Source organism: Astatotilapia calliptera, chromosome 10 (genome assembly GCF_964374335.1).
Source record: "Astatotilapia calliptera chromosome 10, fAstCal68.1, whole genome shotgun sequence".
Lineage (NCBI taxonomy): Eukaryota > Metazoa > Chordata > Actinopteri > Cichliformes > Cichlidae > Astatotilapia > Astatotilapia calliptera.
In genome coordinates, this window is record NC_137431.1 from 13139267 (window position 1) to 13165033 (window position 25767).

The 25767-nt window shown below is 39.4% G+C and overlaps 3 protein-coding genes across 5 annotated transcripts; all 3 read left to right on the top strand.

The window, feature by feature from the left end:
• Window positions 1-4022: 4022 nt before the first annotated feature.
• Window positions 4023-6313, top strand: cwc15 (CWC15 spliceosome associated protein). The gene is made up of 7 exons (XM_026182097.2): window positions 4023-4165; window positions 4841-4982; window positions 5177-5289; window positions 5411-5511; window positions 5606-5716; window positions 5829-5956; window positions 6061-6313. The coding sequence occupies exons 2-7, from the start codon at window positions 4852-4854 to the stop codon at window positions 6188-6190; spliced, it is 714 nt and encodes a 237-aa protein (XP_026037882.1). The 5' UTR covers window positions 4023-4165; window positions 4841-4851; the 3' UTR covers window positions 6191-6313.
• A 1410-nt stretch (window positions 6314-7723) lies between these two features.
• Window positions 7724-17131, top strand: mtmr2 (myotubularin related protein 2). Of its 2 annotated transcripts, none has more exons than XM_026182094.2 (16): window positions 7724-7974; window positions 9582-9684; window positions 9785-9808; window positions 9911-9977; window positions 10062-10156; window positions 10229-10330; window positions 10692-10796; window positions 11585-11668; window positions 11754-11903; window positions 12000-12188; window positions 13041-13226; window positions 13316-13522; window positions 13603-13695; window positions 13797-13910; window positions 14085-14261; window positions 15335-17131. In XM_026182094.2, exons 1-16 carry the CDS (start codon window positions 7895-7897, stop codon window positions 15497-15499), a joined length of 1941 nt encoding a protein of 646 aa, XP_026037879.1. In that variant the 5' UTR covers window positions 7724-7894; the 3' UTR covers window positions 15500-17131. The 2 variants fall into 2 exon arrangements, with proteins under 2 accessions (XP_026037879.1, XP_026037881.1); XM_026182096.2 differs by having other exon boundaries at window positions 9914-9977.
• Window positions 17132-19220: 2089 nt separating this feature from the next.
• fam76b (family with sequence similarity 76 member B) lies at window positions 19221-24210 on the top strand. Of its 2 annotated transcripts, none has more exons than XM_026182790.2 (10): window positions 19221-19755; window positions 21119-21183; window positions 21292-21346; window positions 21480-21635; window positions 21714-21898; window positions 22014-22064; window positions 22145-22222; window positions 22328-22460; window positions 22545-22646; window positions 23032-24210. In XM_026182790.2, the coding sequence occupies exons 1-10, from the start codon at window positions 19669-19671 to the stop codon at window positions 23119-23121; spliced, it is 1002 nt and encodes a 333-aa protein (XP_026038575.1). In that variant the 5' UTR covers window positions 19221-19668; the 3' UTR covers window positions 23122-24210. The 2 variants fall into 2 exon arrangements, with proteins under 2 accessions (XP_026038575.1, XP_026038574.1); XM_026182789.2 differs by having other exon boundaries at window positions 19224-19755; window positions 22325-22460.
• The last annotated feature ends 1557 nt before the right edge of the window (window positions 24211-25767 follow it).

Consider the following 25767-nt stretch of genomic DNA (forward strand, 5'->3'; position numbering starts at 1 on the left):
TAAAAATAGGCTTTTATAACCTGCCTGACAGCTTAAAGGTATTTAAATGAACCCTGCAGGTTAGTACTTGATGCTGTTTTCTTTCCTACTAATGGCTATAGCAGGGGATTAAACTGAACTCAATTCTGCTCAATATTAATGTAATCTCTTTATACACTTATTGGTGAGACCCTCCACAACAGTCCCAGTTTCTCATGTGGTCCCATGGGAAAATTAATTGCCCATCACTGAACAATAGCCTTTGAAAAAAAGTAGACAACTGAAAACCTGCATATCATTAACCACAAAAGTTTTTTTTTTCAAATATAAAAAGCTTGTAGTATTGTTTCACCCACAACAAAGACTTTCTTTCACAAGCATACTGTTCCAGTTGGTAGGCTTCTAGGAATCAAGCGGGACCAGATCTCAGAGTTGTTAGAATTTAATCTACTGTCTCATCAGACCTTTTTAATAATATTTACATTGAAAATCCTTAAACCGAAATGCCCATTCTCTCCAGTGAAAATAAAAGGGCACAGAGAAAAGCTTAACCTCATTATTTGATGTTTACTTTACATTTTAATAAACTGAAATATTCACATTTTGGTCTGTGGGTGTACAGGGGACTCTGTGTGCAAAAGAAATTAATGCGGTTTTTAGTTCTTGTTATGACTGGCTCATAGGGTAAACAGCAGGTTGGTGGTTGAATTGCTGGCTGTTCCAGTTTGCATGCCGAAAGCATCCTTGGGCAAGATACTGAACCCTGAGTTATTTCCAATGTGTTCATTGGAGTGTGAGTGTTAGACAGGAAGTACTTTATGTGTGAATAAACATATTGTATAAAGTCCTTTGAGTGCTCAGGTAGAGCAGAAGCCAGTATATAAGAACTGGTCCATTTACTTTTCAGGTTTTTAAACGTAAGAGTATTCGCTTTCTTTCACTGAGGCTAACTCAAAACCTGTAGAGATGCCATGAAAATGTTTAACTTTTTTTTGTAACTGTGTCATTCTTTTTTACTTTTCCAGTTTCCTTACTTCAGTTTGTAAAGTTTCACAATAGGGATGGATGTGTGTGTGTGGGTGCACAAGTATAAGTATATATATCTGTAAATTTGTATATCTTTTGACGTGTTACTCACGTTATAAAAGCAAATACATGTAACAAATTGTAAGGAAGAATTTATGATGGGTAGTGCATGGACAGGAAGAAAAAGTGTTGACTATTAGTTACTAAATTGTGGAAAGGTGGTGGGATTAAATAAGCTTATGCTTTTTCCTACTCCTTTTTGAACATGTAAGTTATTTATAATTATTATTGTTTTGTTTTCCTTTAGTTTTGATTTGCTTGTTTGTCTATTTAAACATGTTCAAAATAAAGATACAATAAAATTACAAATAAAAGTATTGCTGCTTAGACAGAAAATATTTGAACGTTAAGTGGAATCCAGTAGAACCACTTCTTTTCCTGGTTCTCTCACAGAACAGTATCAAGATAAAAGAGAAACCATCGAAGTGGTGAATGATGTGTACAATTAGTAATGAAGGAGTGTACATTTTTTTGTGTCATGAAAATGCATGTCACACACATAAAGGGGCCAACGTTAAAACTGTGTGTCTTTTTCAACATAAGTAAGGTGTATTACTACTAATAATAAGAATAGCAGTAGCAATTTTGGTGAGTGTAGCAACACTACTCCAAAACTACTGAATGTACTGTGTTAGAGTTGTTTGTGATACCATTACAGGGAGGCTGTGCTTTGAATGCACTTTCTACGCATCTGTTTGAGCTCTGCACTTAACAGCATCCTCCCTTAACTCCTTCACTGTAGTGATGGGATTTCTGGCTCTTTTTAGAGAACCGGCTCTTTTGGTTCGGCTCACTAAAAAGAGCCGGCTCTTTCGGCTCCGAACCGGCTCTTCAGGTTGTTTTGTTGCTTTAATTAATTTATTATTAACAATAATATAAAATTATGCACAAAAGGAATTACTAATGTAAAAAAAAGTCGTTTTATTTATATATGTTTATATATAAATATATACAGTGGACCCTAGAGGCAAAGCATGTACAAACTCCAAAACACATTTCTAGCGTTAACTGAACTTCAAAACAGAGCTACCTAGATCACTTAAATTACACAATTGAAAGCATATGTGTATTGTTTGTGTATTTATACACAAGCACTCATATATATTCAAATAATTAAAAAAAAAAGTTCATTTACCTGTTACTACCACACACCAAATCCGGTTGTTGGTACTTGCTGGCTTGTGTAGCCTCTAGGTAACAAAAGCTCAACACTGGGCCTGGCATCCTGGAGCACTTCTGTTGTGTTTTTACATGTTTTGGAGTTTTTACGTGTTTTGGAGTTTGTATGCGCTTTATCTCTAGGGGCCACCATAAATATACTTTTATTTATTCACTCCACATAAAATCTAATAAATAAATCATATAATTCAAAAACCAACTAGTCACAGTTCAACTTTTAACTATTTAAATTTTCAGCTTTTTCCTTTTAACCCTTTAAAGCCGATCAGAGCAGCACGCTCCGTTTTGCGTAACTATTTTTAAATCCCTGTAGAACCGGAACTGCGTAAGCTAGCGCAATAATTTTTTTTTGCATATGAAACCGGAGGAGTTGTACTTACATCTTATGCCATCAGCTTGTCCTAGGTCATGGTTTCCTTCCACTTATAGCTTTGCAAATATTGCATAAAAAGCGCTTGCAGGAACAAAAACATAATATTCCAGAAACACACTTTGCCGATCCGATCAGCTATTCGTAACACTTCCCACATTGAAACAGACGTCAGCGGAACAATCACATGTCCTCCATTACCTGCCCGAAACCGGGAGTGACGTCATTTTCGCGGAAAATGTAGTTTTTTACTTGTAGGCCTTAAAAGCCTATACTGGTGTTTTTATAAGTCATGTTTGACTTTATGCTTTTCTGAATAGTTGCTGGGATGCTTAGAACACTGCTTAAAATAGTTTATTTTGATGCACATGCTGTTTTCTTTGCAAATTTGCATCATAGGATTGTTTTTCGTTTTTCCTGCAGTATATAAAAATTGGTGTATCTCAAAAATAAAACTATGAAGACACTCAAAATTTCCTGTTGTTGTAAACTATTTTTTGCAACTTTTTTGTATTTAAAGTTTTGAAAGATAAACCTCTTCAATTTCTCCAAGTAGAAATATATGTAAAAAAAAAAAAAAGATTTTCAATTTTTTTGTAGTTTATTGCACTTTTTTGCAATTTATGTAGTTACTATGGACTTAATGCATACATATTATTAAAATATGGGCTATAACAGTTGTGTTGATGTATAGCAACTTGAAATGCTCCCAAAAATGGCACTACAGCATGTAAAAATATAAAGTAAGCTCTGGCGGCCTTGGTTCTATGGTAGGTCTTAAAGGGTTAAACAAATTTAAAATGAAACAACACAAAACGCTGAAAACCACAACATAATTAAATATAAATTAAAATATGAAAACAAAAAGAAGATGTATATTCTCTGTCATATGAGCCTGCATAAATAAACTTTCTGAATCCTTTATCATCTGCAACTGAAAATAGTTGTGGATGATTACTATACCTTTCTAATGTGATGTTGTTGTCCCTGGCTCTCTTTCTCTCCCTCCTGCTCTGTTCCTGTGCTACTGAGAGTGTAACTACTGCTCCTCCCCCCTCTGCCCAGCGCAAGGCACAAGGCTCGAGTGTGGAGTGAAGCCGAAAAAAGGGTGAGAGAGAGGGTGAGAGAAGGAAAGAAAAAACCCCGCGGCTCGCGTCGTTCACGTCAAAGACCCGGCTCATTAAGAGCCATTTCGTTTGCAACTGACACATCACTACTTCACTGTAACACAATGCACTATAGAAGACAGGTCACTCCTCCGCTGATGCCCCTGTAGTCAGTTTAGTCTATCAGTCTTTTGGAAGTGAAATAAAAAATAATAAAGTGAAAGTGAAGTGAAAGCAAAATAAAAATTGGAGAGGCTGTAGCATATTTGTTAAGTTATATGCGTACACCCTAGTCGTGTCAACGCTGTGTTGAGATGTAAGAAGTTTAAAATGTCTCATATTTCGCACGCTATTTTCTCTGAGTGTTCCTGAACACATCTTTTTTTCCCCGGAAGTGACGTTGATTGTTGTATCAGCGTTCCTTTCGTCGTGTGGTAGCGGCTTTGTAAGTGTTGTTGCTTTAAACCTAATTTTTAAATACTGCTTAATGGATTTTTTTATTTCCTTTATTTTTGGCTGTAATATCACTTCTCTGAAACATTATCCGTGTTACTGAAGGCTCGAATTACTGTCGTTTTCAACCTCATCGGCTTTTATAGGAAGCAGCGTTTTAGCTTTAGCAGCTAGCAGGCTAATTTGTTCTTTTCATTTACTTGCCTGTTGGCAGCTGATACTTATCCTACAAAGAAGTGTTTAAAATGCCACAGTCGCAGTTTAATAAGAGAATTGTTAATTATAGGTTTAATTGATTGACCTGGAGTTTTAGCATGTGAGCAAATGATATTTGTTAGGAAGATTACGTAACTTGTAATCTAAATGCCTCTCAAATGTTATTTACGTTGCAAACATGGAAACACATGCAAACTATAAGCGGTTTGATCACCACTGAGGTTTAATGAATTGATGGTTGATATTTGGGAAAGGGTACTGTTGTACCAGCTTGTCTAAAAACCAAAAAGATGAGCCTTCTGACTTTCTATAAAACACATAAGTGGAGTAAACGCCTGTTGTGTTGTAGGGAACTGCAATTTGATAATGGACACCGTGACTTTTTTGCTTTTACTGCTTGCAGCTTTTCCATCTGTTTGATAGTTTTAATGTCCCCTGTGTCTAATTGCAGAGCCATCAAAGATGACTACAGCTGCAAGACCAACATTTGAGCCGGCAAGAGGAGGGAGGGGTAAAGGAGAAGGTGATTTGAGTGCTCTCTCCAAGCAGTACTCCAGTCGAGATCTTCCAGGTCACACAAAGATCAAGTACAGGTCAGATGATCAAATGTGAATGGAGTTTTATCATTACCTGATCTGATGGCTGGTTTGCTAGAGGGAAAGATGCTTTCGGATCAGTTCCTACTGCATCATCTGTCTGCTCACTGTGAGAGTGGTGAAAGTGTTCCAGAAAGCATTCTGGATGAACATTAGAGTTTATTGATCTGCAAATGTTCTCCCTTCTGCAGGCAGCCTACCCAGGATGCCCCCGAGGAGGTCCGTGCCCGTGACTTTCGCAGAGAGCTGGAGGAGAGGGAGCGTGTAGCAGTACGTGAAAAGACCAGAGAGAGGGGACCAAGAGGTTGGTCTTTCTGCAGAAATTAGACTTCCTGTAGAAATTAGACTTCCTGTTAATGTAAAATATATTTTAGATTATATTTATTTTCTCACATATAGCATTATGTTGGTCTTATTTTTTCCAGAGCACACCACATCATCATCATCTTCTTCATCATCTTCAAAGAGGCCAAGACTGGATCAGATTCCAGCTGCTAACCTTGATGCTGATGATCCTCTCACTGATGTGAGTGTCTGCAATGCAAGACATTTTGGGCATTTAACTTGAGTGGTGATTAGTACTGATTAATCTCCCTTAATAATTATTTTTATTTTATTAGGATGATGAGGACGAGGACTCTGATGAAGATAGTGATGATGATGACACTGCAGCTCTTTTGGCTGAATTGGAGAAGATTAAAAAAGAGCGTGCTGAAGAGCAAGAACGCAAAGTAACTTTGTTTTAGGCTGTTCTGTTTGCACTAACTGTAATAAGATGCTACATTTGAACATAAGAAATGTTACTTCTTTATATTCAGTAAAATATTATTTTTTCCATCTTAGGAACGAGAGCAAAAGGCAGAGGAGGAGAGAATTCGAATGGAAAATATCTTGAGCGGCAATCCACTGATTAATTTGGCTGGACAGCAGCAACAGAACCAGAACCAGAATTCATTCAGAGTCAAGAGAAGGTATGTCTCACTTATACACACAGTAAAAACACAGGATGAGGTTTGTATTTGGGGAAAAGGCCTCTTAAATCTAATCTTGATTTCATTTCTTAATATTATTCAAGGTGGGATGATGACGTAGTGTTCAAGAATTGTGCCAAAGGAGTGGACGAAGCACGGAAGGAGAAACGCTTTGTGAATGACACACTGCGCTCTGAATTTCACAAGAAATTTATGGAGAAATATGTAAAGTAGAGGACTTCCTCTGTGTCATTTGTATTGTTTTTGTTTTTATTATCAAATGTGTTTGGTCTCCTTCCTCTACCCTCTGTTGCGGAGGGTACATGGTTTTTCAAATAAACTCTGTATAGAACTTGATTAATACTTGTACAGTCATCCATCTATCCATGCTATTAACCACGTATCCATCTGTACAGTCATGCTGTATATAAATGTGTCAACGTGACATCCTTTGAGTGAAATTTGTCAAAAGTTAAGTGCAGTTTTAAAATGTGACCAGACATTTATTTTCTTTGGGGGGTTTTTTTTTCAGCTGGCAGAGATTATATAAACTAGCATCTCCACAAATGCACAGTTAGATTAGGATCCAGTCAGACCATCACAAGGAAATATCTTCCTTCTGTTTAGCCGCTCCACGCACACAAACATTTCATTCAAAACAGTGTAGAGATCTGCAGTCAAGCCTTTATTTCTTTATGCAGCCATGTGTCATTGACTTTTTCCCTGCTTATCTTATTCAAGGGCACAGGGGCGCTGGAGCCTGATTTAGACTTCTGTGGGAAATCGTAACGTAACCGGAAAGCCTTCTTAACCCTACACCGCAACCTGACCTGCACCTCTCAAGAAATATAGCTACATCTCAGGTCGATGCAGACTGCAACAACTGAATGACATGGAAGGTTACAGTGTAGAGTTAAGACGGGTTTCGGTTGCAGTAGAAGGTACAACTTGGATTTCCTGCAGAAGTCTAAATCAGGCACATCCCAAAGGCACAATACACCCTGTCAGTCTCACATTTCTTGTGGAATTCTTTTTTTCAATAAAGTGTCTTCATATTAAACTGCTTTATGAACCCTTAAAAATAAACAGACTGAAAAATCAAAAGCACATCAGTCACCAGGATACTGTTATCCTATACACACAAAACTTTCCAGTAAAATAAAGGTGCAAGTTTTATGTTAATCTTATCCAAACTACATGTTCCACTTCATCAAGATTAGAATATTCCCAGTTTATTACTCATTTAATGAATTGTCTGTAATTATGCAGAATTGTTGAACAATTTGAGCACATTTAATTTTGGTGTATTTCCATGCAGATACAGCCTCTCCCTTCTTATTAAACCTAGCTGCATACAGTAGACTTCTTGTCTAAAATCCATTTTGCATTTGAAATTATCAGCTTCATCTCATTCAATAGAAAGTAGCAGTAAAGTCAAACAAAAGTGACTATTTCTATTGTTCTTGCATTAAGTCTTTCATTGACACGAATGTAAACACGATTTAAGTTACTGTCAGTACTAAAGTTAATTTTACTGCACTTTAGCCATTTCATTATTCCAGCATTCATTATTATGGACCCAAGGCAGTGACATTACCCACGTGGACGTTGGGTGGATAATTAGACAATGTGTACGTCTTCATTAAAAATAAGCATTATCCTGTCATCCACTTTCTACTGCGTAGCCAGAGGTTTGGCACAAGAGAAACGCGTTGCACGCGATCAGTTGTAGTTCCACAGAGAGACAGCAGAGGGCGCGCCCTCCAACGATCCTGCCTGTGACGGGGATTGGGAGGCTTCTGGGAAAAGATGGCAGCTTCCTTTTGTTTGTGGGGATTTGCTTCACTCGGAGGAGGGATTTAAAAGCGTTCAGTGGCTCTTTAGCGGTAAAGTCTTGACTCGCAATACCGGTTATCCAAACACTTGAAGAAGGAGAACATGGAGAAGAGCGGGAGTGTCGACAGCTTGGGCTCGAAGCGCTCCTCTTCCCGACAGCCGAGTGTAGATTCATTGTCCAGGTAGCTAAACTCACCGCCAGACACCGCCTTTTAAGCTAACCAAAAGTTTTGACACTATCGGCATGGGTTAGTTATTAAGGCTTTATAGCTAAAGTTAAGCGTGTCTAACTTCAGTACACTTCTTGTAAGCTTTTCCGCTGTGACTAATGTTATCCACCAGTGACGGTGTCCTACGAGCGCTACGAGACCAACGCAGCTTAAACTGTAAATTAGGACAACGCAGTTTTATCGATCCGCTCCAGTAATCACTCAGGCTGTGATGTGATAGAAATGTCAAACGGAAGCTAACAGAGCCTCGATGTAGTAGAGTGTTTGCCCAAACAGTGTCAAACTTATTTCAGTCCATGGACAACATAGAGCCCAGTTTGCGCTCGTGTGGGCCAGACAAGTTAAAAACACTTTCTCAAATCATGAAATATTTTTAGAACATTTTCTTCACAGCCACGTCTGATTTGCCTCAAAATGTTGTGGTTTGCACATATCCAATAATTGCTGTAGCGTTTTAGTTTCGTATATCAGATATTTTTGAAGATGGATTAGAAAAGAAGTTCCGTCGACATAAATAAAAGCCTGAAGTTTTCACTGTCTCCTTTTGCCATAAAATTGAATCGGGATCTGCAATTAAAAAAAAACAAATCAAAACACAAAAAATCCCTCTCAATATGGGTTAATTAAAATACAGTAAATAAAAATCTCATTACAAAAACAACTAGTTTCACTTTCTTATGCGATATAGTTGTATTTTATAGTACTGCAAAATAAAACATGTAGAATAGCTTTTTGACATAAACTTCTTAGTTGAAAAATGAAAATGCAAATCTCATTCAGCTTTCATGTTGGATTGAGCAAACATGACACGCTCCATCACAAAAACACCATTAGATGGTCTAATACAGATCAAAATTTCCAGATGATATTCTAATTATAACGGAGAACATAATTTAGTTTAGTCAAGTATATGTATATTTTTCATTTCTGACAATTACTTTATAGGCATGCATATAAAGTAGGAGTCTGATAATTCAGGTTAAGTTTAAGATATGCTCAGAGGTACTTAAAAATGCAGCTGTTCCAAGGTAATATTTTTTGCGCATACAAATGAATATAGAAAAACTATTAAGAGAAATGAGAAAGGGATTAGTAGCTCATTCCATGTGAGTAGTATTGCAAGGTCAGGTACGTGTGCACATGGTGAAATCAGTAGTCCGACACAAGACACTAACCCCTCGCCCTGATGTCACCGGGTGATGAGCATGCTGCCGGAATTGTAATCTGTTTTAAAATCTTACATTTTTGCATTTTAGTGTTCGTATCCTGTATAATTTTAAACTTAACCTCAGTTATACGACTCCTTGAGGGCATTGTGCATGCCCAGATCCATCAGAGGGGATCTGGAAAATGAAAAATATACATTTAACAAATTTTTGTCTCAGTCTGAGAAAAAAAAGGGCCAATCTCAACAGATGTCTCTGTTTTTTTTAGTCATTGAGTCTTCTGTCATTACATATACGAATACGTATAGATATGTAAAAAAAAAACTCCCCCCAAAAAAGAAAAGACTGCACCTAATAAATGGTTCTCACTTGTGTGATGTCACTTTCCACCAGCACTTCCACCTCTCGCTCTGACCGCTCTGCCCAGGCCAAACCACCATCTGCTATGTCCTCGGATTCTGTGTCCACCTCTGCAGAGTTTTCCCCAGAGCTCAGGGTTAGTGACCTGCATATGTTTCACCGCTATTATTTTTCTATTAAAACATTTTTTTTTTTAATTTAAAAACTGAAGCGTGGCTCTCCTCTTCTTTTTGCAGGTCAAGCCCAAAATATCTGCCAAGGTAGATGATTTTACACATTTAATTTTACCCATCCTATCCTATATGTTTGAGTAACATTTCCAGTCAAGAGACCACTCAGAACTAAAGATGATATGTTTCCAGCAGGCCATCAGAGATTCAGACAAAGAAGAACTGCAGTTGCTTCCAAATGAAACCGTGCAAGACATGGGTAGGTTTCCTTTCATCTGCAATCACAGCCCATCAAAACAGCAAAAATGCATCATCACCTTTATCCTCTTATTTTTATTCATAGCCCAAGATGTCACCTACTTCTGTCCCTTCACTGGAGCACTGAGGGGAACTGTGACTGTCACCAACTACAGGCTATTCTTTAAATCTATGGACAGGGTATGTTATTGATTATTTTTAATTTGTATTTTGAAGATTTATGTTTTTTGTTAATGTCTGGCTGATTTCCAGGACTCAACATTTATGTTGGACTTGCCACTTGGGGTGGTGAGTCGCGTGGAAAGGATTGGAAACGCTTCGAGTCGCGATGTGTCCTATGGGCTGGTGTGCAAAGTGAGTAAGCTTGTGAAAGTTGTAAAGAATTACTGCTTTCATTCATTTCATTTCATGTATTTGTTCATTTTCAGGCACAACAAATACCTATATTGAACATAAAATGCACAAAACAAAAAACAGAATCGCTAAGTTGCAAAATAGCCAAGTAGTTTACAGTTATTCAACTGAGAAGCAGAGACAGAGCTGGGCTATCTCTGTCTCTGCCAGAGATAGCCCATTAAGAAATAGTGAAGTTTTACAAAGGTCTACTTCTACGTTACCTTTCTTGGTAATAACGCTTGGCTATGATGAAATGATACTTGCATACAGCTGCTAGCCCTTGAGTTTTTCCATGATTTGTTGCTCTGCATTTCTACAGGATGTTCGTAATCTACGATTTGCACACAAACAGATGGAGGACACCCTCAGGAAGTCCATTTTTGAAGTGCTGATGAAATTCGCTTTTCCTGTTTCCAATGGGCTAGTAAGTACTGCCCAGCAATGCTGTTGCTGACTTTATAGTCCTGCACATACAGTACTGGGAAACACATATTCGTAGTCCTCTGAAAACTAAGTTCAATTTTAATTCAGTTAGATTTATATAGAACCAAATCACAGCAACAGTTGCCTCGTGGCACTTTGTATTATAAGGTAAAGACCCTCCAATAATACAGGCAAAACTCCAAAAATCAGACGACCCCTTATGAGCAAGCACTTTGGCAACATTTGGAAGGAAAAACTCCCATTTAACAGGAAGGAAGCTCCAGCAGAACCAGGCTCAGGGAGGGGCGGCCATCACTCGTGACCAGTTAGGGGTTAGGGGAGGAAGACAGGACAAAGACACGCTGTGGAGGAGAGCCAGAGAACTAAAGTATTTTAGAGTCAAATGTGAAGCCATCTGTTCAACAGTTAAAGCTTGGCCCTAATTGGGTCATTTAATAAGATAATGATCCCAAGCACAGTTTCAAATGTAAAACATAATGGCCAGTCCAGACCTCAAACCATTTGAAATGCTGTGCCTAAACAAATACCTGCAAACCTCAATGACCTCAAGCAACGTGTTCAAGAGTGGGCTAAAATTCCTCCACCATCATAACGTCATACAGAAAATGATTACTTCAAATTGTTGCTCTTAAAGATGGTTACATAAGATACTGAATTGTGGAGTGTACTTAGTTTTTCACAGGTCTAACTTTCACAGGTCTTTTACAAAGTGCACAAACTGTTTTTCGTGTACAACCAACTGAAAAATGTCTCCCCCACTCTCCACAGCAAATCTTTGCCTTTGAATATGGGCAGGTGTTTCCTGAAAATGGATGGAAGGTGTATGATGCTCTCTCAGAGTATAAAAGACAGGTACTTAAGTTATGCAGAATGCTTTGTTAAATGTTAAAGTGCACTCATAAAACCGGTTACTTATGTCTTTTCTTTTTTTGTCAAGGGTATACCCAATGAAAGCTGGAGGATAACTAAAGTAAACGATCACTATGAGCTGTGCGACACGTACCCATCAACACTGGCAGTGCCTGTTAACATACCAGACGAGGAGCTGAAAAGAGTCGCTGCCTTCCGAGCAAAGGGAAGGATACCGGTGAGCGACCGTATTTTTCAGCGGTACTATAATTGTCTGTGTGTGCCCGGCTTGCAGGACAGTCTGTGCTGATATTCTGCTACACATTATTTAAAGGTGTTGTCATGGATCCATCCAGAGAGCCAGGCAACAGTGACACGCTGCAGTCAGCCGATGGTTGGGGTGAACGGGAAGCGCAGCAAAGAGGATGAGAAATACCTGCAGGCGATCATGGATGCTAATGCTCAGTCACATAAACTCTTCATTTTTGATGCCAGACCCAGCGTCAACGCTGCTGCCAACAAGGTCCATTTTCTAAATTATATTTATTTAATGGGACCCACTTTACATTGTGTTACAGTGATTGATACATATGTTAAACATGGCCAAATAATGGCTTCAAATAATAACAATGACAATAATAGTAATCCCAGTGAGCCAAAAGGTCAGGCTTCAGACTTTTCTCAATGGTCCATTTCAGACAGTCTTTTTCTACTCGTGGTTGTTCATGATGTCAAAGAGAGTAGCTATCCTTAACGGTGATCGTGTGTGCATTATTGGAAGGGGAAAGAGAGCTGAAACAAAGTTTGATTCAAGGCTTGTTTCAAAGCGTGGATGAAAGATCTCCCAATAGATTCTAAAAATAAACACGAAAGTCCAAAATGAAGAGGCTCGTATGGAGCCGTAGCCAGATTTAGATTCTTATCTTTTATTATTTGCTGTGCATCATCAAGCACAGTTTTGAGTTTTTAGCTGGTACAGTGTATTAGCTATGCGTTGTCTTTGCAGATTAAAGTAAATAAAGCATGCAATCAGTACTATATTTGAGCAGTAAGGTAAAATCTGAGCTCTTTAGCTAGAAGATCACTAGTTTCTATTGTGTCGTGCCTACAGTGGTGTAGTGGTTAACGCATTCACTTGGCAAGCAAAAAGGTCCCTGGTTTGTTTCCAGCTAGAGACACAAATCCCCTTTAGGACCACGTCAGGAAAGGCATCCGGCATTAAAAACTCTACCTGCTGTGGTGACCTTGCTGCTTAATGTAGCTTCTACTACTACTGATTCAGGACTGTCTCGTTGGCAATAATTTAACTGGATCTGTTTTTCTGTTCTGTGCCCCGTGGATCTTAGTAACCACTGCATCCTCTACTTTCCCACAGATGAAAGGGGGTGGATATGAAAGCGAGGATGCCTATCAAAACGCTGAGCTGGTTTTCTTGGATATTCACAATATCCACGTGATGAGGGAGTCGCTCCGCAAGCTGAAGGAAGTTGTCTACCCCAATATCGAGGACTCCCACTGGCTCTCCAATCTGGAGTCCACTCATTGGCTTGAGCACATCAAGGTGAGCATAGTGACCCATCGGTTGGGAAAGGACATTGTAAAAATATTGCAGTGATAATGGTTTGTGTGTTTCTGGTCCTGTGTTTGTAGCTGATCCTGGCTGGAGCGCTGAGGATCGCAGACAAAGTGGAGTCAGGGAAAACGTCGGTTGTGGTGCACTGCAGCGACGGCTGGGACCGCACGGCTCAGCTCACCTCCTTGTCTATGCTCATGTTGGATAGTTACTACCGCACCATTCGCGGCTTTGAAGTGCTGCTTGAGAAAGAGTGGCTGAGCTTTGGTCATCGCTTCCAACTGGTAAACAGATTATTTTTCCACTTCGGTCCAGCTGGAAGTCTAGTTTCATCACTGATTCCTTATGCTCCTGTTTCTGGCAGCGCATTGGTCACGGAGATAAGAACCACACGGATGCAGATCGCTCACCTGTTTTCATTCAGTTTATTGATTGTGTCTGGCAGTTAACTCGTCAGGTAAGTGACACATATTGAGTTAAGGTTCTGAAATGTTTAGGAAAAGGTTCTTTCAAGGATTGCAATCAAGCTGTTTTTTGTTTTGTTTTTTTAAATTCAAGTTTCCTGCCGCCTTTGAGTTTAATGATTACTTCCTGGTGACCATCCTGGATCACCTGTACAGCTGCCTTTTTGGGACATTCTTGTGCAACAGTGAACAGCAGAGGTTAAAAGAAGTAAGCTCATTTGGTTTCTCGGTATTTTATGATTTTTTTTCCCCCCCTCTCATTATCGTTTTACTTGGGATAATACAGCTTAATAACTAGCATAATACGAATCAGAGATGGCACAAGATTGAATTAGTTTTTCACTCGTATGGTTTGTGTAATCACATTCCTTTTTTGTTACAGGAGATTCCCAAGAGGACAGTCTCATTGTGGTCATATATTAACAGCCAGCTGGAGGACTTCACCAATCCTTTGTATGTGAACTACTCTAACCATGTACTGTTCCCAGCAGTCAGCTTACGCCACCTGGAGCTTTGGGTTGGCTACTACATTCGCTGGAACCCACGCATGAGACCTCAGGTACGTCAGGAAGACTTGCTGTTGTTTGGACTTCACTTGTGTGATGATCGCTGCCCTATACTCACAGTACATTCCCCTACTTGCCAACTGGGAACACCTGGGCGCTATCCAGACTATGAAGGTGTGGCTGCCACTCCATTCTGCTTCTCATTCACCTACCTACTGGCCACCACGCATCACCTTAGTTTCTCTTCAGTGTCATTATGTTGTTTTTGTACTGACAGCACCAAACATACCTTCAGATTCATCTCCACCCTACATGAGTGATCTTAGTGATTTTGACAGCTCATTAGTTTTGCATTACAGTTATACAAGTCTGCACAAAGGCCGTTTGATACCCACCATTGCAGTGGCTCACAAATGGCACTGAGGCTAAAGTTGATGTCACATCCACTGACGCTGGCCATTTCTGCCAGTTGTGCACCTCTCAGTTTCTATAATGTGGTGTGTTGTGCTGTTTTACTGACACATCACTACTGAAGCTCAGATTCACAGAGGGGGATGTTACAGCAGTTTGAAAAGATAAGACTCTGGGAAACTTTGACTTCTCTAATATCAGCGTTTATGTGGCAGTATTGTCTGAGTGGTGACACCTGCTGTTCAGGAGAATACTGCAGAAGCTACCTGCACTGTAACGGCGAGCATAAATGGATGTGACTGTGTGATGTTCTTAACATTGTTGCACAAAGCACCCAGTGCAGTGTGTTCACACTTCGTCATCGGCTTATGAACCAGTTTTTGACAAACTAGGGACTCGTCCAGGATCTGAAGGTGGGATGTCTTCCGTAACTGAAAAAACTTTGCCATCTGGGAGGAAACTAAGGTGATGTGTGGCATGGTAGCAGGCAGGTAGATGGGCAAGAAAAAGAAAGAATGAAGTACCAGCTACAGCTTTATCGTGAGGAAATTCACAGTCTAGGTCTAGGTAATCCCAGATGAAGAGTCCCTGCCCTGTCCACCTGGAACTGGGAACGCATGCAGAGAAAAAGTTGAGAGAATAGGGCAGAGGTTGGCACTCGTGCACTTAATTTTACTCAATTAACTTTCTTTTTTTTCTCCCTCCCTTTTACCAGGAACCAATTCATCAGCGCTACAAGGAGCTATTAGCAAAGCGCGCCGAGCTGCAGAAAAGGGTAGACGAATTACAGCGAGAGGTGGCCAATCGCTCAGCTTCCTCCGCCTCTGAGCGGCCAGGCTCGCCCACACGCTCCATCACTCCGGTGCAGACCTTTGTTTGACGCTACTCAACCCTCGGTTGACGGTCACAGAAGCTGAACCGCACTTGTGAGAAGGTGTCATACAGCAGTAATAAGCCGCTTTGATACACTACCACCAAAAGTCAGAATAAGTAGTATTTGTTACTGTATTTGCATCTCTCACAGGTCATGTAGAGCCTGCTTGCAACAGAAGTGTCTGTCTCAGACCACCTGCCTACAGCCATATGTATTCCTCCTCTGAGGTTGAGAGGATACGTACCCAGAATAGCAAGGACTGTTTAGCATATCGACCTACCTACAATCAGTGTTTTGTTTTAAGTACACTAAATGTTTATGCCTTATATACTTTATAGGAACACTTGCCTCATTTCTTGCTATTGATTTGAAAGCACTATAACTGAAGGAACCGTGAGGCTATGCAGTGCTGCAGAAGTGATTTTTAGCACAAGGAAACACGGACTAAAACAAATTGTTGAGTTGATAAATATTAAAATGAAATGTAGCTTAAGGGCTGTGATGTTAGCTTCTTCTGATATTAAAAAAAAAAGTAGTTATAAAGTGCATTAAAAAGCAGTTAGGGTTAGCTTTACAAATCTTTTTAGATTGTTGAGACCAAACGTTTTTTTGTCATGCGTGACATTTCTCTCACCAAGTGGTTTATCTTTTGTAAGTTTCCTTTTTCCAACTATTTAACATTATTTATTATCTTTCGTTCCAGATGTGTATTTATAACTCGCAGACACCTTCTGTCTTGTGTCGTGAATTGATTAGCTGCGTCCCCATGCAATATTAATAAGCTGCAAAGATTATGCAATAGCTCATTTGTCCCAGGAGTCCTATGGGAACAATTCTCGCAGAGGCTTTTTAAAGCTATTATCAGCCAATCTTTTTGGCAGAAGAATGTGTAACTACACAAATAATGGGCTTTTTATGTCGTTTTGCAAATTTGAATAAGTACCCGTGCCTTGTCCTGAATGACTGGGAAAATGACAAAAGAACAATGTGATGGTTTCAGCCTGTAGCCTTTTTGCTGCGTATTCAAATAATTGCAATAAAGCTGCAACTCAAGGATTCAGTATGGTTTGTCACATTAGCATGTTGCTAACAACAGCAGCATCCTCCAGTCAATTTCTTGGGTTTTGTGGTTTCGTGTTTCAGATATTAGCCAACTCTAATAACACTAGCCCTATTTCTGATCTTTCCATAAAAATAGGACAAAGAGTGCCTTTTACTGTAAATTAAGAAGGATAAAAGTCTGGAATTTACAGTGTGACTGTGGGGTAACCTAATACCAAATTACAATCTGAAAACATTCATTTATTCTCTGTTTTATCTTTATATAGTAGCGTTAAGACATCCGTCACCCAGTAATAGATTCTTCATGTGACTTTTACATTGAATTCATGCAGCTATATTTGTATGTAAATCATGTCTGCCACTGATCTTGATCGTTGCAATCCTTTTAAAATGCACAGCTGTCTAAGTGACACCATTCCATGTGGTTGCAAAGAGGCTGCAGTCCTGTATGCACTTCATTAGATCAACACTTGAATTTGGAAATTGATATACTGCAGGCATCAGGAACATCCAACTGTACTCTTAACTGCCAATGTGTTAAAAAGTTTAATAAAAGTGCTGATGCTGTGTAGTCAACTTTTGGCCTTTTTTGGGTTTAAAAAAAAAAAAAAAAGGCATTGTGCATATGTATGCATGTGTATACTATACAAGAAGCTTGTAGCTTGAGGCTTGTAATTAATTACAATACAAACAGCTATTTGTGAACCAGAAGTCTCCTAATTTTGTTTGCATTGAACAATTTCATCAAGAAAGACTACAACTGAAGGTATTTCCTCTATCTCAATTTATGTATTTTTTTACTTATTGGTTAGTTATTCCAGTACACAATATCAAGAACCTCACTTCACTCATAGAAGACCTTGCAAATGTAAGACAATCGGAGCACTCGTGGAGCGACACTTTTTTAAAACTGAGAATTTGCAGGTATAAAATTCATAGGGATGGTTTCGCGTGTAGTACTCAACTGTTACACGGGTGAGTCCATAGTGTTGTGGTTTACATGTTTAACAAGCAAAAGATTCCTGGTTCATATTTGGGAGAAGACACAAGTCCCATTATGGTTGCAACAGGTGGATCAAACCAGTAAAGACCATGGTGTATAAACTTTACACTTTCTATACAAAAATGACAAATCATGAACGTCTTTATATACAATCTGTTGGGTTTTATTTGTTTTTGTTTGTTTGTTTGTTTGTTTTGGGGGGGGGGGGTTAATCAACTTGTTATGTTGACTAAGCACTGTAACATTTTGAACATACAGAAGGTAAAAGTCAGTACCCACAACACTGATTTTGCTAACTGCACAGTGGGTAATTAAATTTATGAGAGGAAAAAACATGGAAGAGATAAACTAACAAAACAGTAATAAGAAATAAATAAACAATGAAATGGGACCACAGTTCTGGCATATTTGTGTTTTTTCAGTTGTTTACTTAGGATATAGAGTTTAAGATTAGCGTTTTAAAATTGGTTTTGTTTTGGTTTGTGACTGAATCACATCCAGTGACTGGAAAGGATCCGTTTGGCAACAGCTTAATTTCTCAACGTGACAATGATCCCAAATACACTGCCAATGCAGTAAAAGCATAGCTGAAAAGAATAATATGTAATGAAACCCTATCAGTCAAGCTTGCTACTGGATATACTGTATTTCCATTTATGTTTGCAAACAGGAATGGTTTTATAAGTGGAGGGCATTGACTTTTTTTTCACTAGTTTTATATTTTGCAACTCTTCCAGCATGGACGTTATGAATGTTATGCTGCCTGTAATATCAATTAGTATGACCAGTTTGGTGGTGGATTAGTGATGGTCTTGTGAGGATAATTCATGAAAAGATACACAGGCCTCTGCAGGCTAGGCAACAGCATCCTGACTACCATTAGGTACCAGGATGCAGGTTCAGGCCGTACACTGCTGCAGTGGGTCCTCAGTTCTTATTGGTGCACAACAATGCCCAGCCTCAATGTGGCAAAAGTATGCAGGCAGTTCCTGGAGAATGACAGAATAAATATGATTGACTGGTCCTCATGCTCACCTGACCTAAATTCAGTCCACATCTAATCCAATCCACACAAATCAAACAGCACACTTCTGGGATTTTAAGTTTTAGTCCATCAGACTACTGACAGTGTGAGGTGCAAACTGACAGCAGTTTGCACCTCACACTGTCTAGGAGCTCAGTGATGCCCTGATCCAGATCTGTGAGGAGATCCCCCAAGACCCTATCCATTGTCTCATTAGCGGCATGCCCCGATGTTGTCGGGCATGATTGCAACCTTTTTTGGGGCCATACAAACTACTGAGTTTCAGTAGTTCAACTTGCATATATACAAAAAACCTGAAATAGTTATTTTAAACAGAATAGAGACATCTGTCTGGGATAGAAAGACTGGAAAACGGTTTAGAAGTACAGGTATCAGATACTGTTTAGGTTCCTGATAGCTAAACATACACAGTGGCTATTGGATCGAATAAAATAACATTATTATTGAATCACTCTTTGAAAAATACCATTCTTTGTTTAAAAATTATATTTCCATTGCACTCCGGGTGTAGCGTGTGAGAAGACGAAAACGTGTTAACTGAATCCTGGCACGTGATTGGCTCTGCAGATTTCAAACTTAAATCCCGCGTGCGGCTGTTGTGTCGCGATAGGTTTCCTTTCTTCTTCGGGAGCCGTCGGCCGCTTCCGGTTACATGACGACGACGGCGTTTATACAAAAAGAGAGAAGGAAAACACAAGGAAAAACACCTTTCTTGGCGAGAACAGCGGAAACTTAATACAAATCGCCAGATTGCTGTTAATGGATTGCTTATGTGTCAGCATAACTAACGACTGCTGACAAGTTAGCTTGGCTGGAAAACGTATGAGCAGTGCAAGATCGCAGATATTTGGAGTTTATTGTTCTTCGCCTGCTTCCTCCAGCTAGGCTATTTCTGTGTTGCTGTACGCTACATAGCCAAGCTAGCTAACGCTGGATGCCAACACGGTGTGTGCTCCTGGTTGTCAGTTAGCGAGCGGTTAGAAAGGAAAGGAAACCGCGCTGTTAATCGCTTTACCGCTGGACTCCGCTATCCGCTTCTAGCTCGTTGGCTTTAGTTGGGCAAGAATGGCAACTACGGCATTGTACGCCTGTACGAAGTGTAACCAGCGGTACCCCTTCGAGGAGCTGTCGCAGGGCCAACAGCTGTGCAAGGTTTGGGAGTGTATGTGTGAGTGAGAGAGAGAGAGAGAGTCTGCTTGCAAACAAGAATAATCAAACAATCACGACACGAAAGAGTGAAGGAGTGTGCGGGTGTTTTTTGTTTGTTGTTTGTTTTTTTTTGTTTTTTGCCGCCGGGGTGTCACGGTGCTACAACAAGTAGCAGGTTAGACAGGCTCACATTATGTAACAAGTTGGAAGGCAACCGTATTAACGTAACCATGTTTAGATCACTTCTGTACATCGTGCTCTTTATTTAAAGCGCAACAACACAACCATACCACATGTTTACCTGTTGAATATTTGTTCCCGGTAAATAAAATAAAAAATGTAGATTACATGTTTGGTAGTCTTTCTCGTTTGTAGCTGAGGAGCAGAGTCCGTTTATTGGCAAAGGAAAAAATATTTAAATGGAGAAAACCTTGAAGCAAACCTGGCTGATTTTTTCTTTAGATGTTTTCTTCCATAGGCCATGGCTTTTCTTTGCATTAGTGCCGTGCGATACCAACCAAATATAGAGCCAGCATGGCCGATACCAGTACCGTTACTTTTAACCTGTAAAGGTAGCTTATGTAGGAGAGAGCAGTGTGTCGTGATTTATGAGATGAGTAGTCTTCACCTGGCTAATTCTGAACAAATTTTAAGGAACACTAAATCACCGTTTTTACTGTTCACAATAATTAGTTAACACAATAAAACATAACTTTCAGCTGTTCATGGATTTTGAAACTTGGTCTTTTGTAGAGCTGGGATATAAATGTGCCTGTCTGTAAAGCACTTTGGGTCAACTTCTATAGCACATTTAAACAACATGATATGAGTAACATAGATATGACAGTCAACACAAAAAGGCTCAGACATTTTTCACTGTGCATGTTTGAGGTATATTTTTTCCATTTCCAAAAAATAATGTATTTAGCACAATTCAGAAGGCTACATACTGAACTTAAAGGAACACTTATATCAATCTCATACCAATACCGGCTTTGGTGTCAATACAGTCACTGTTCATATCGATCTCCCCACCTCTACTAGATTAACTGATACATTCAAGATTATTTTTAATTAATCTTTTTAAGACCTAGACATTGTCACAAAAAGTCTGTTAAACCATGATTGTTCTGTTAATAATGCCTTTGTTTCCCTCAATGGGAAACCCTACTGTGACATTATGCTGGGCTTGTATAGAGAAAATTTACATTGGTGTTTTCACAGATGTTGTAGCCAGCGCACAATACGCACCACCTGCAATGCAGTTTCCACTGTAATAGACCGCAGTAGTGCTGTTTGTTTGTCACCATTCACCAGCAGACAGTCGTGTGCCACAAAATGATATTTCTTTGTTTTTGTACTGCAGGAGTGTCGCATCGCTCACCCAATAGTGAAGTGCACATACTGCAGATCTGAGTTTCAGCAGGAAAGGTGAGATGTTTCACCTCCCAGTGATGTTTGTTCAGCTTTCATTCACGCCAACTCAATGAATTTCGTTGAAGCTTGTTTTGGCTTGAAACCGGTCTTTATTCTTTGCAGTAAAACAAATACAATCTGCAAGAAATGTGCCCAGAACGTCAAACAGTTTGGAACGGTGAGTAGCAAATTTCTCCTGGTTTTTTGTAATACTAGCTGTATTTGCTAGGTCCTGCTTCACTTTTTGCATTTTCTTTTTTATTATTATTTATTTATTTATTTATTTATTTTTCGTTTGTTTGTCTTTGCAGCCCAAACCTTGCCAGTACTGTAACATTATTGCAGCTTTTATCGGGACAAAGTGCCAGCGTTGTACTAACTCAGAGAAGAAATATGGACCTCCACAGACCTGCGAACAATGCAAACAGCAATGCGCCTTTGACCGTAAGGAAGAGGGGAGGAGAAAGGTAAGAGTCTGAATTGCTTGCAGTCTACTGTACAGTTTAGTAGCAAGTTTTATGAGCTAATATCACCTCCTGTTTCAGGTGGATGGAAAACTTCTGTGCTGGCTCTGTACGCTTTCCTACCGCCGTGTCCTGCAGAAGACTAAGGAGCAGAGGAAGGGCTTTGGTTCCTCCAACTCTTCATCCCTGAATGAGAAAGACCACCACTCCAGATCGCACCATCATCATCACCATCACCAACACAGACACAGCAGTTCTCACCACAAGTATGTCATCTGTTGTATCGCCTCTTTCCTCGCATGTTTTGTCCCCAGGCTGCTCAGTCAGCCCTTCAAGTTTAAAAAACACATAAATGTTTTATGTGTCTGTCATATGCTGCAGGCTGAGTGGGAGCCTGAGTCCTGAACAGGAGCAGGGACTGTGGAAGCAGAGGTAAAGCTGCCTTCTTATTTAAGGCTCTTATTGAGTTTTTATTCCCAGAGTGAACACTTCCTTTTTCATCTGCTCTGCAGCCATAAATCGTCTTCAATCCAAAAGGAGACTCCAAAGAAGAAACCAAAACTGGAGATGAAGCCATCCAACGGGGACAGGTACGACAGATGTAGCACATTATGTGCTATATTATGGTTACATATGTTTTCCTTTATGCCGTTCCCATTGTTGGCTTCATGCTCATTTCCTTCTCCCTCCAGTAGTTCCATTACCCAGTCTATGGATTCAGGGGGAACGGACAACTTCATTCTCATCAGCCAGCTGAAGGAGGAAGTGATGTCACTGAAGAGACTTCTGCAGCAGAGGGATCAGACCATCCTTGAGAAGGACCGAAAGGTAGGTTAATCTGCCTCAGCTGACCTCTGCTTTTGCTTTGCTTTGTTTGAGGGGTTGATTTCTAATGACCAAATTCTCTCGTAGCTCACAGAGCTCAAAGCAGACTTTCAGTACCAGGAGTCAAATATGAGAGTGAAGATGAATCAAATGGAGAAATCACACAAAGAAGCTATGGAGCAACAGCAGGTAGGAATACATGTGTGACACTGAGGGTTTCAGATTCTTACTCCTCATTAGTATTAGTCTTCACCTGTGTCAGTTTTAATTGCCCAGCTGTTTCCAGTAGGTGTGGTAATGTAGCCATTTGATACACCAGAGAAACAATTCATGGGAATTATGTTCTGCAATGATGTAAAGGTTATAATGGATTAGTATTATGATAATAAAGGGATGGTTCACTGTGTCAGCTGATCCATTTCCGTCATCATCATCAAACGTGTCGGTCTTAAATTGTCTTTATAGTTATTTTCTAAGTGTAACAGTGTAAAAGTGTGCATGTTACTAATTGGATTTTTTTTTTTTAACCCTATATGCCAACATTTATAACTCATTATGTATTTTGTTTCCACAGGCTAAGAACAGGGAGTTGATGAAGCAAGTGGCTGCGCTCTCCAAGGGAAAAAAGTTTGACCGGACAGGAAGTTCACTATTGTTACCCTAACAATAGGCCGGCCAGGGTGACAACACAGAGCGGCTTCATTTTTTGTAACACTGTGAAAGTCTCTCTCCTGTGTTTCCTCATTGCCATTGACATCAACTACTTCTAAATTGGTAAAAAGCCAGAGACCATGTTGTACATGGAAGTGAAATGTTAAATCAAAGAATCCTTCTTTCTCTAATTAAATAAATCAATGTATTTTAGATATTTTCTGGCGGCTTTTCCACTGGATCATAGGATATGACTTTGGATGTGGTGGAGGATGGAGTCCTTTTTTTTTTTTTTCTTTTTTTTTTTTGTTTTAATCAAACACTGCCGGGCCAAAACAAAAACCATGGTGTGCATACAGTATGTGGAGAACGTTGTCAATGCAGCCACTTAATGTTTATGGATGTCATGCATTTTATTTATTCAACTGTATTTCTTAGCTTTTTTTTGTATTTCCTCACAACATACTAAGAGAATATCCCACATTTTGGGGTTTTCTTCAATAGTAATTAGTTATATTTTTGTAAATGGACATGATTGTGGAAGACAGATGCTCCTTAACGGAGACCATGTGCAACTTTACAATGTATGCAAACGTGGGAAAGGCGACCACTGAGCTGCTGCTCGACAGTAGAGAAATCTCTCGGTTAACGGTTCATAAACATAAAACCAACCAATGAGCACTCAGAAAGGCCGTCTCTTGGCTGCCCAGTTACTCACTGTGTGACAGCTGTAGTGCTTTGCTGTTTCTCTTTAGTGGAACGATTGTAATACTGCATGATTTTACTGCCAGATACCGGGTGGCTTTGTGGTCAGACTTTTTCTTCCCCTGCCCCTCTTTTAATTAGTTTTTTAAGAGTCACTTGTAAATGTATCACCGGGGTCAGCCAATGTATTTAAACTATTGCTTGTATCTGTTTTAGTGAGTACAGTATGTGTATGGTAAGGCCAGTTGAAATTAACATGTCTGTAGAAGATGCTTTTTAAACAAACACACCTATCACCCTACATTACTGGGCTGGTTTCATACTGTGGTGTCCAGGATCACTTTTGTACTTTTCCAAACCAAGTGTTTTAAAACTATTAAAACTGGCTAAACTGTTACGGTGTTCTCTTTGACTTTTTATTTTACTTATTACTCAGCGGGCCTCTATTATTAATGCATAGTAGTTTACCTTTATGAACATGTGGAAAAGACGGAGAGTGAATATACTGGGTAAAGGATACTGAATTTAGACCTGATGGTAAGGGATGGGGTGAGATGGAGGCAGATGGAACAGCTGAAAGAAGAATGCTTGAGTCCATTGAGTGAGGAATGACATCTGTGTCAAAACAAAAATATGTACGGATTGTAATGTTTTTAGTAGCTTCCAGATGTGATTATGCACTCCCTGTCACCATCAGCAGGTAACTTTTTACCAATGGGCTGGGTTTGATTAGTGTTGTTGTTTTTTCTTTTCATATTTCTTTTTTCTTTTCTTTTAATGCATCACAACATCACCCAGAGGTATCACTGGGTATTAAATTAAAGTACAGACTGACACTGGTTCAACTTTGGTTGACAATTCCGCAAAATAATTCATAGTTTTGACGTAAAGTCATTGCAACTGTTCGCATTCTGTTGATAGATTCTTCTTATTTTAAACCGGAATTGACTGTACCTGAAAAGAGGTAGTATCAAATACTTGACATCTGATATAGAGAACAAATAAATAATATCTGGTGCACACAAGTTCTAATTTTTAGAGCAATAAAAAGTGAAAACCGTAAGACCAGTAAGTTTTGAATTCCTCTTGAAAGATTTTCAGTAAACACTGATTCCCCAACAGCTTTAGGGACGCCATGTCACAGAAAGTATTTTAAGATGTGTGTACTGTAAGGGCATATAATTAAAGTTATTTGCGATAAATTTAGCAAATTTTGAGTTAATGTAGGAGTGATGGTTGCTGAAGGAAACGGTTTCCAAGGCCTAATCCGTGGATCGACTTCCTTCGAGGCGTGGACGTCTATCAGCAGAGAATGTACCTTCACCTATCAGCAGAGAATGTCCCTTAGTCTGTAACACAGTCAAATATATTCTCAAGCAATATTCAAGCATGCCATTCAGCGTGTTAGTACGAGCTCGGGAGCAGCTTGGGAGAACAAGAAAACAGAGACTGCTTTAGATTGTCTTCCCAAATTGACTCAACTTTATTCACAAGTACAACAGTTTATATAGAGGGTAAAATTCATGAGACAGCAGATTATCAGTTTAAACCAGTACAGACCAAGATAAGGGAGCGTCTTCCTGCCCTTGGGTGAAGAAGCATCCTTTGTGTAGTTTATTAGTTCAGCTACAATTGTGATTATCTCAGCGACATATTTTCAAGGCACAAAACAAAGAGTTCTTTCATTAGTGAAATCTGAAACAAACCATTTGGCCTTCAACAGGCGTCTAAAAGATTAAGAAACTAATGTAGCTGAGGGAGTGATCTCTGTGGTATTTCAACCTTGTACCAGCCTGTGATTCTCACACATCAATTCTTGGGTCAAAGAGAAAAATAACTAAAACAAAGGGGCCTTATTGAATGACAGAGTTTTCCTGCATAATGTCACTATAAAACAATATCCAGTAAATGCTACCATGGTACTAAAATACCTAACAGTTGCATTTGGCTAGTT

What these genes read in the sequence shown, in the direction of transcription:
- fam76b (XM_026182789.2), top strand. Translation starts at nt 19,669, where the DNA reads ATGGCAACTACGGCATTGTACGCCTGTACGAAGTGTAACCAGCGGTAC. An exon ending in TCCTTGAGAAGGACCGAAAG is followed by an intron (nt 22,461 to 22,544) that starts GTAGGTTAATCT and finishes ATTCTCTCGTAG; the next exon opens with CTCACAGAGCTCAAAGCAGA. An exon ending in AAGCTATGGAGCAACAGCAG is followed by an intron (nt 22,647 to 23,031) that starts GTAGGAATACAT and finishes TTGTTTCCACAG; the next exon opens with GCTAAGAACAGGGAGTTGAT.
- cwc15 (XM_026182097.2), top strand. Translation starts at nt 4,852, where the DNA reads ATGACTACAGCTGCAAGACCAACATTTGAGCCGGCAAGAGGAGGGAGG. An exon ending in CACACAAAGATCAAGTACAG is followed by an intron (nt 4,983 to 5,176) that starts GTCAGATGATCA and finishes TCCCTTCTGCAG; the next exon opens with GCAGCCTACCCAGGATGCCC. An exon ending in CAGAGAGAGGGGACCAAGAG is followed by an intron (nt 5,290 to 5,410) that starts GTTGGTCTTTCT and finishes TATTTTTTCCAG; the next exon opens with AGCACACCACATCATCATCA.
- mtmr2 (XM_026182094.2), top strand. Translation starts at nt 7,895, where the DNA reads ATGGAGAAGAGCGGGAGTGTCGACAGCTTGGGCTCGAAGCGCTCCTCT. An exon ending in TTCCTGTTTCCAATGGGCTA is followed by an intron (nt 10,797 to 11,584) that starts GTAAGTACTGCC and finishes CACTCTCCACAG; the next exon opens with CAAATCTTTGCCTTTGAATA. An exon ending in TTGGTCATCGCTTCCAACTG is followed by an intron (nt 13,523 to 13,602) that starts GTAAACAGATTA and finishes TGTTTCTGGCAG; the next exon opens with CGCATTGGTCACGGAGATAA.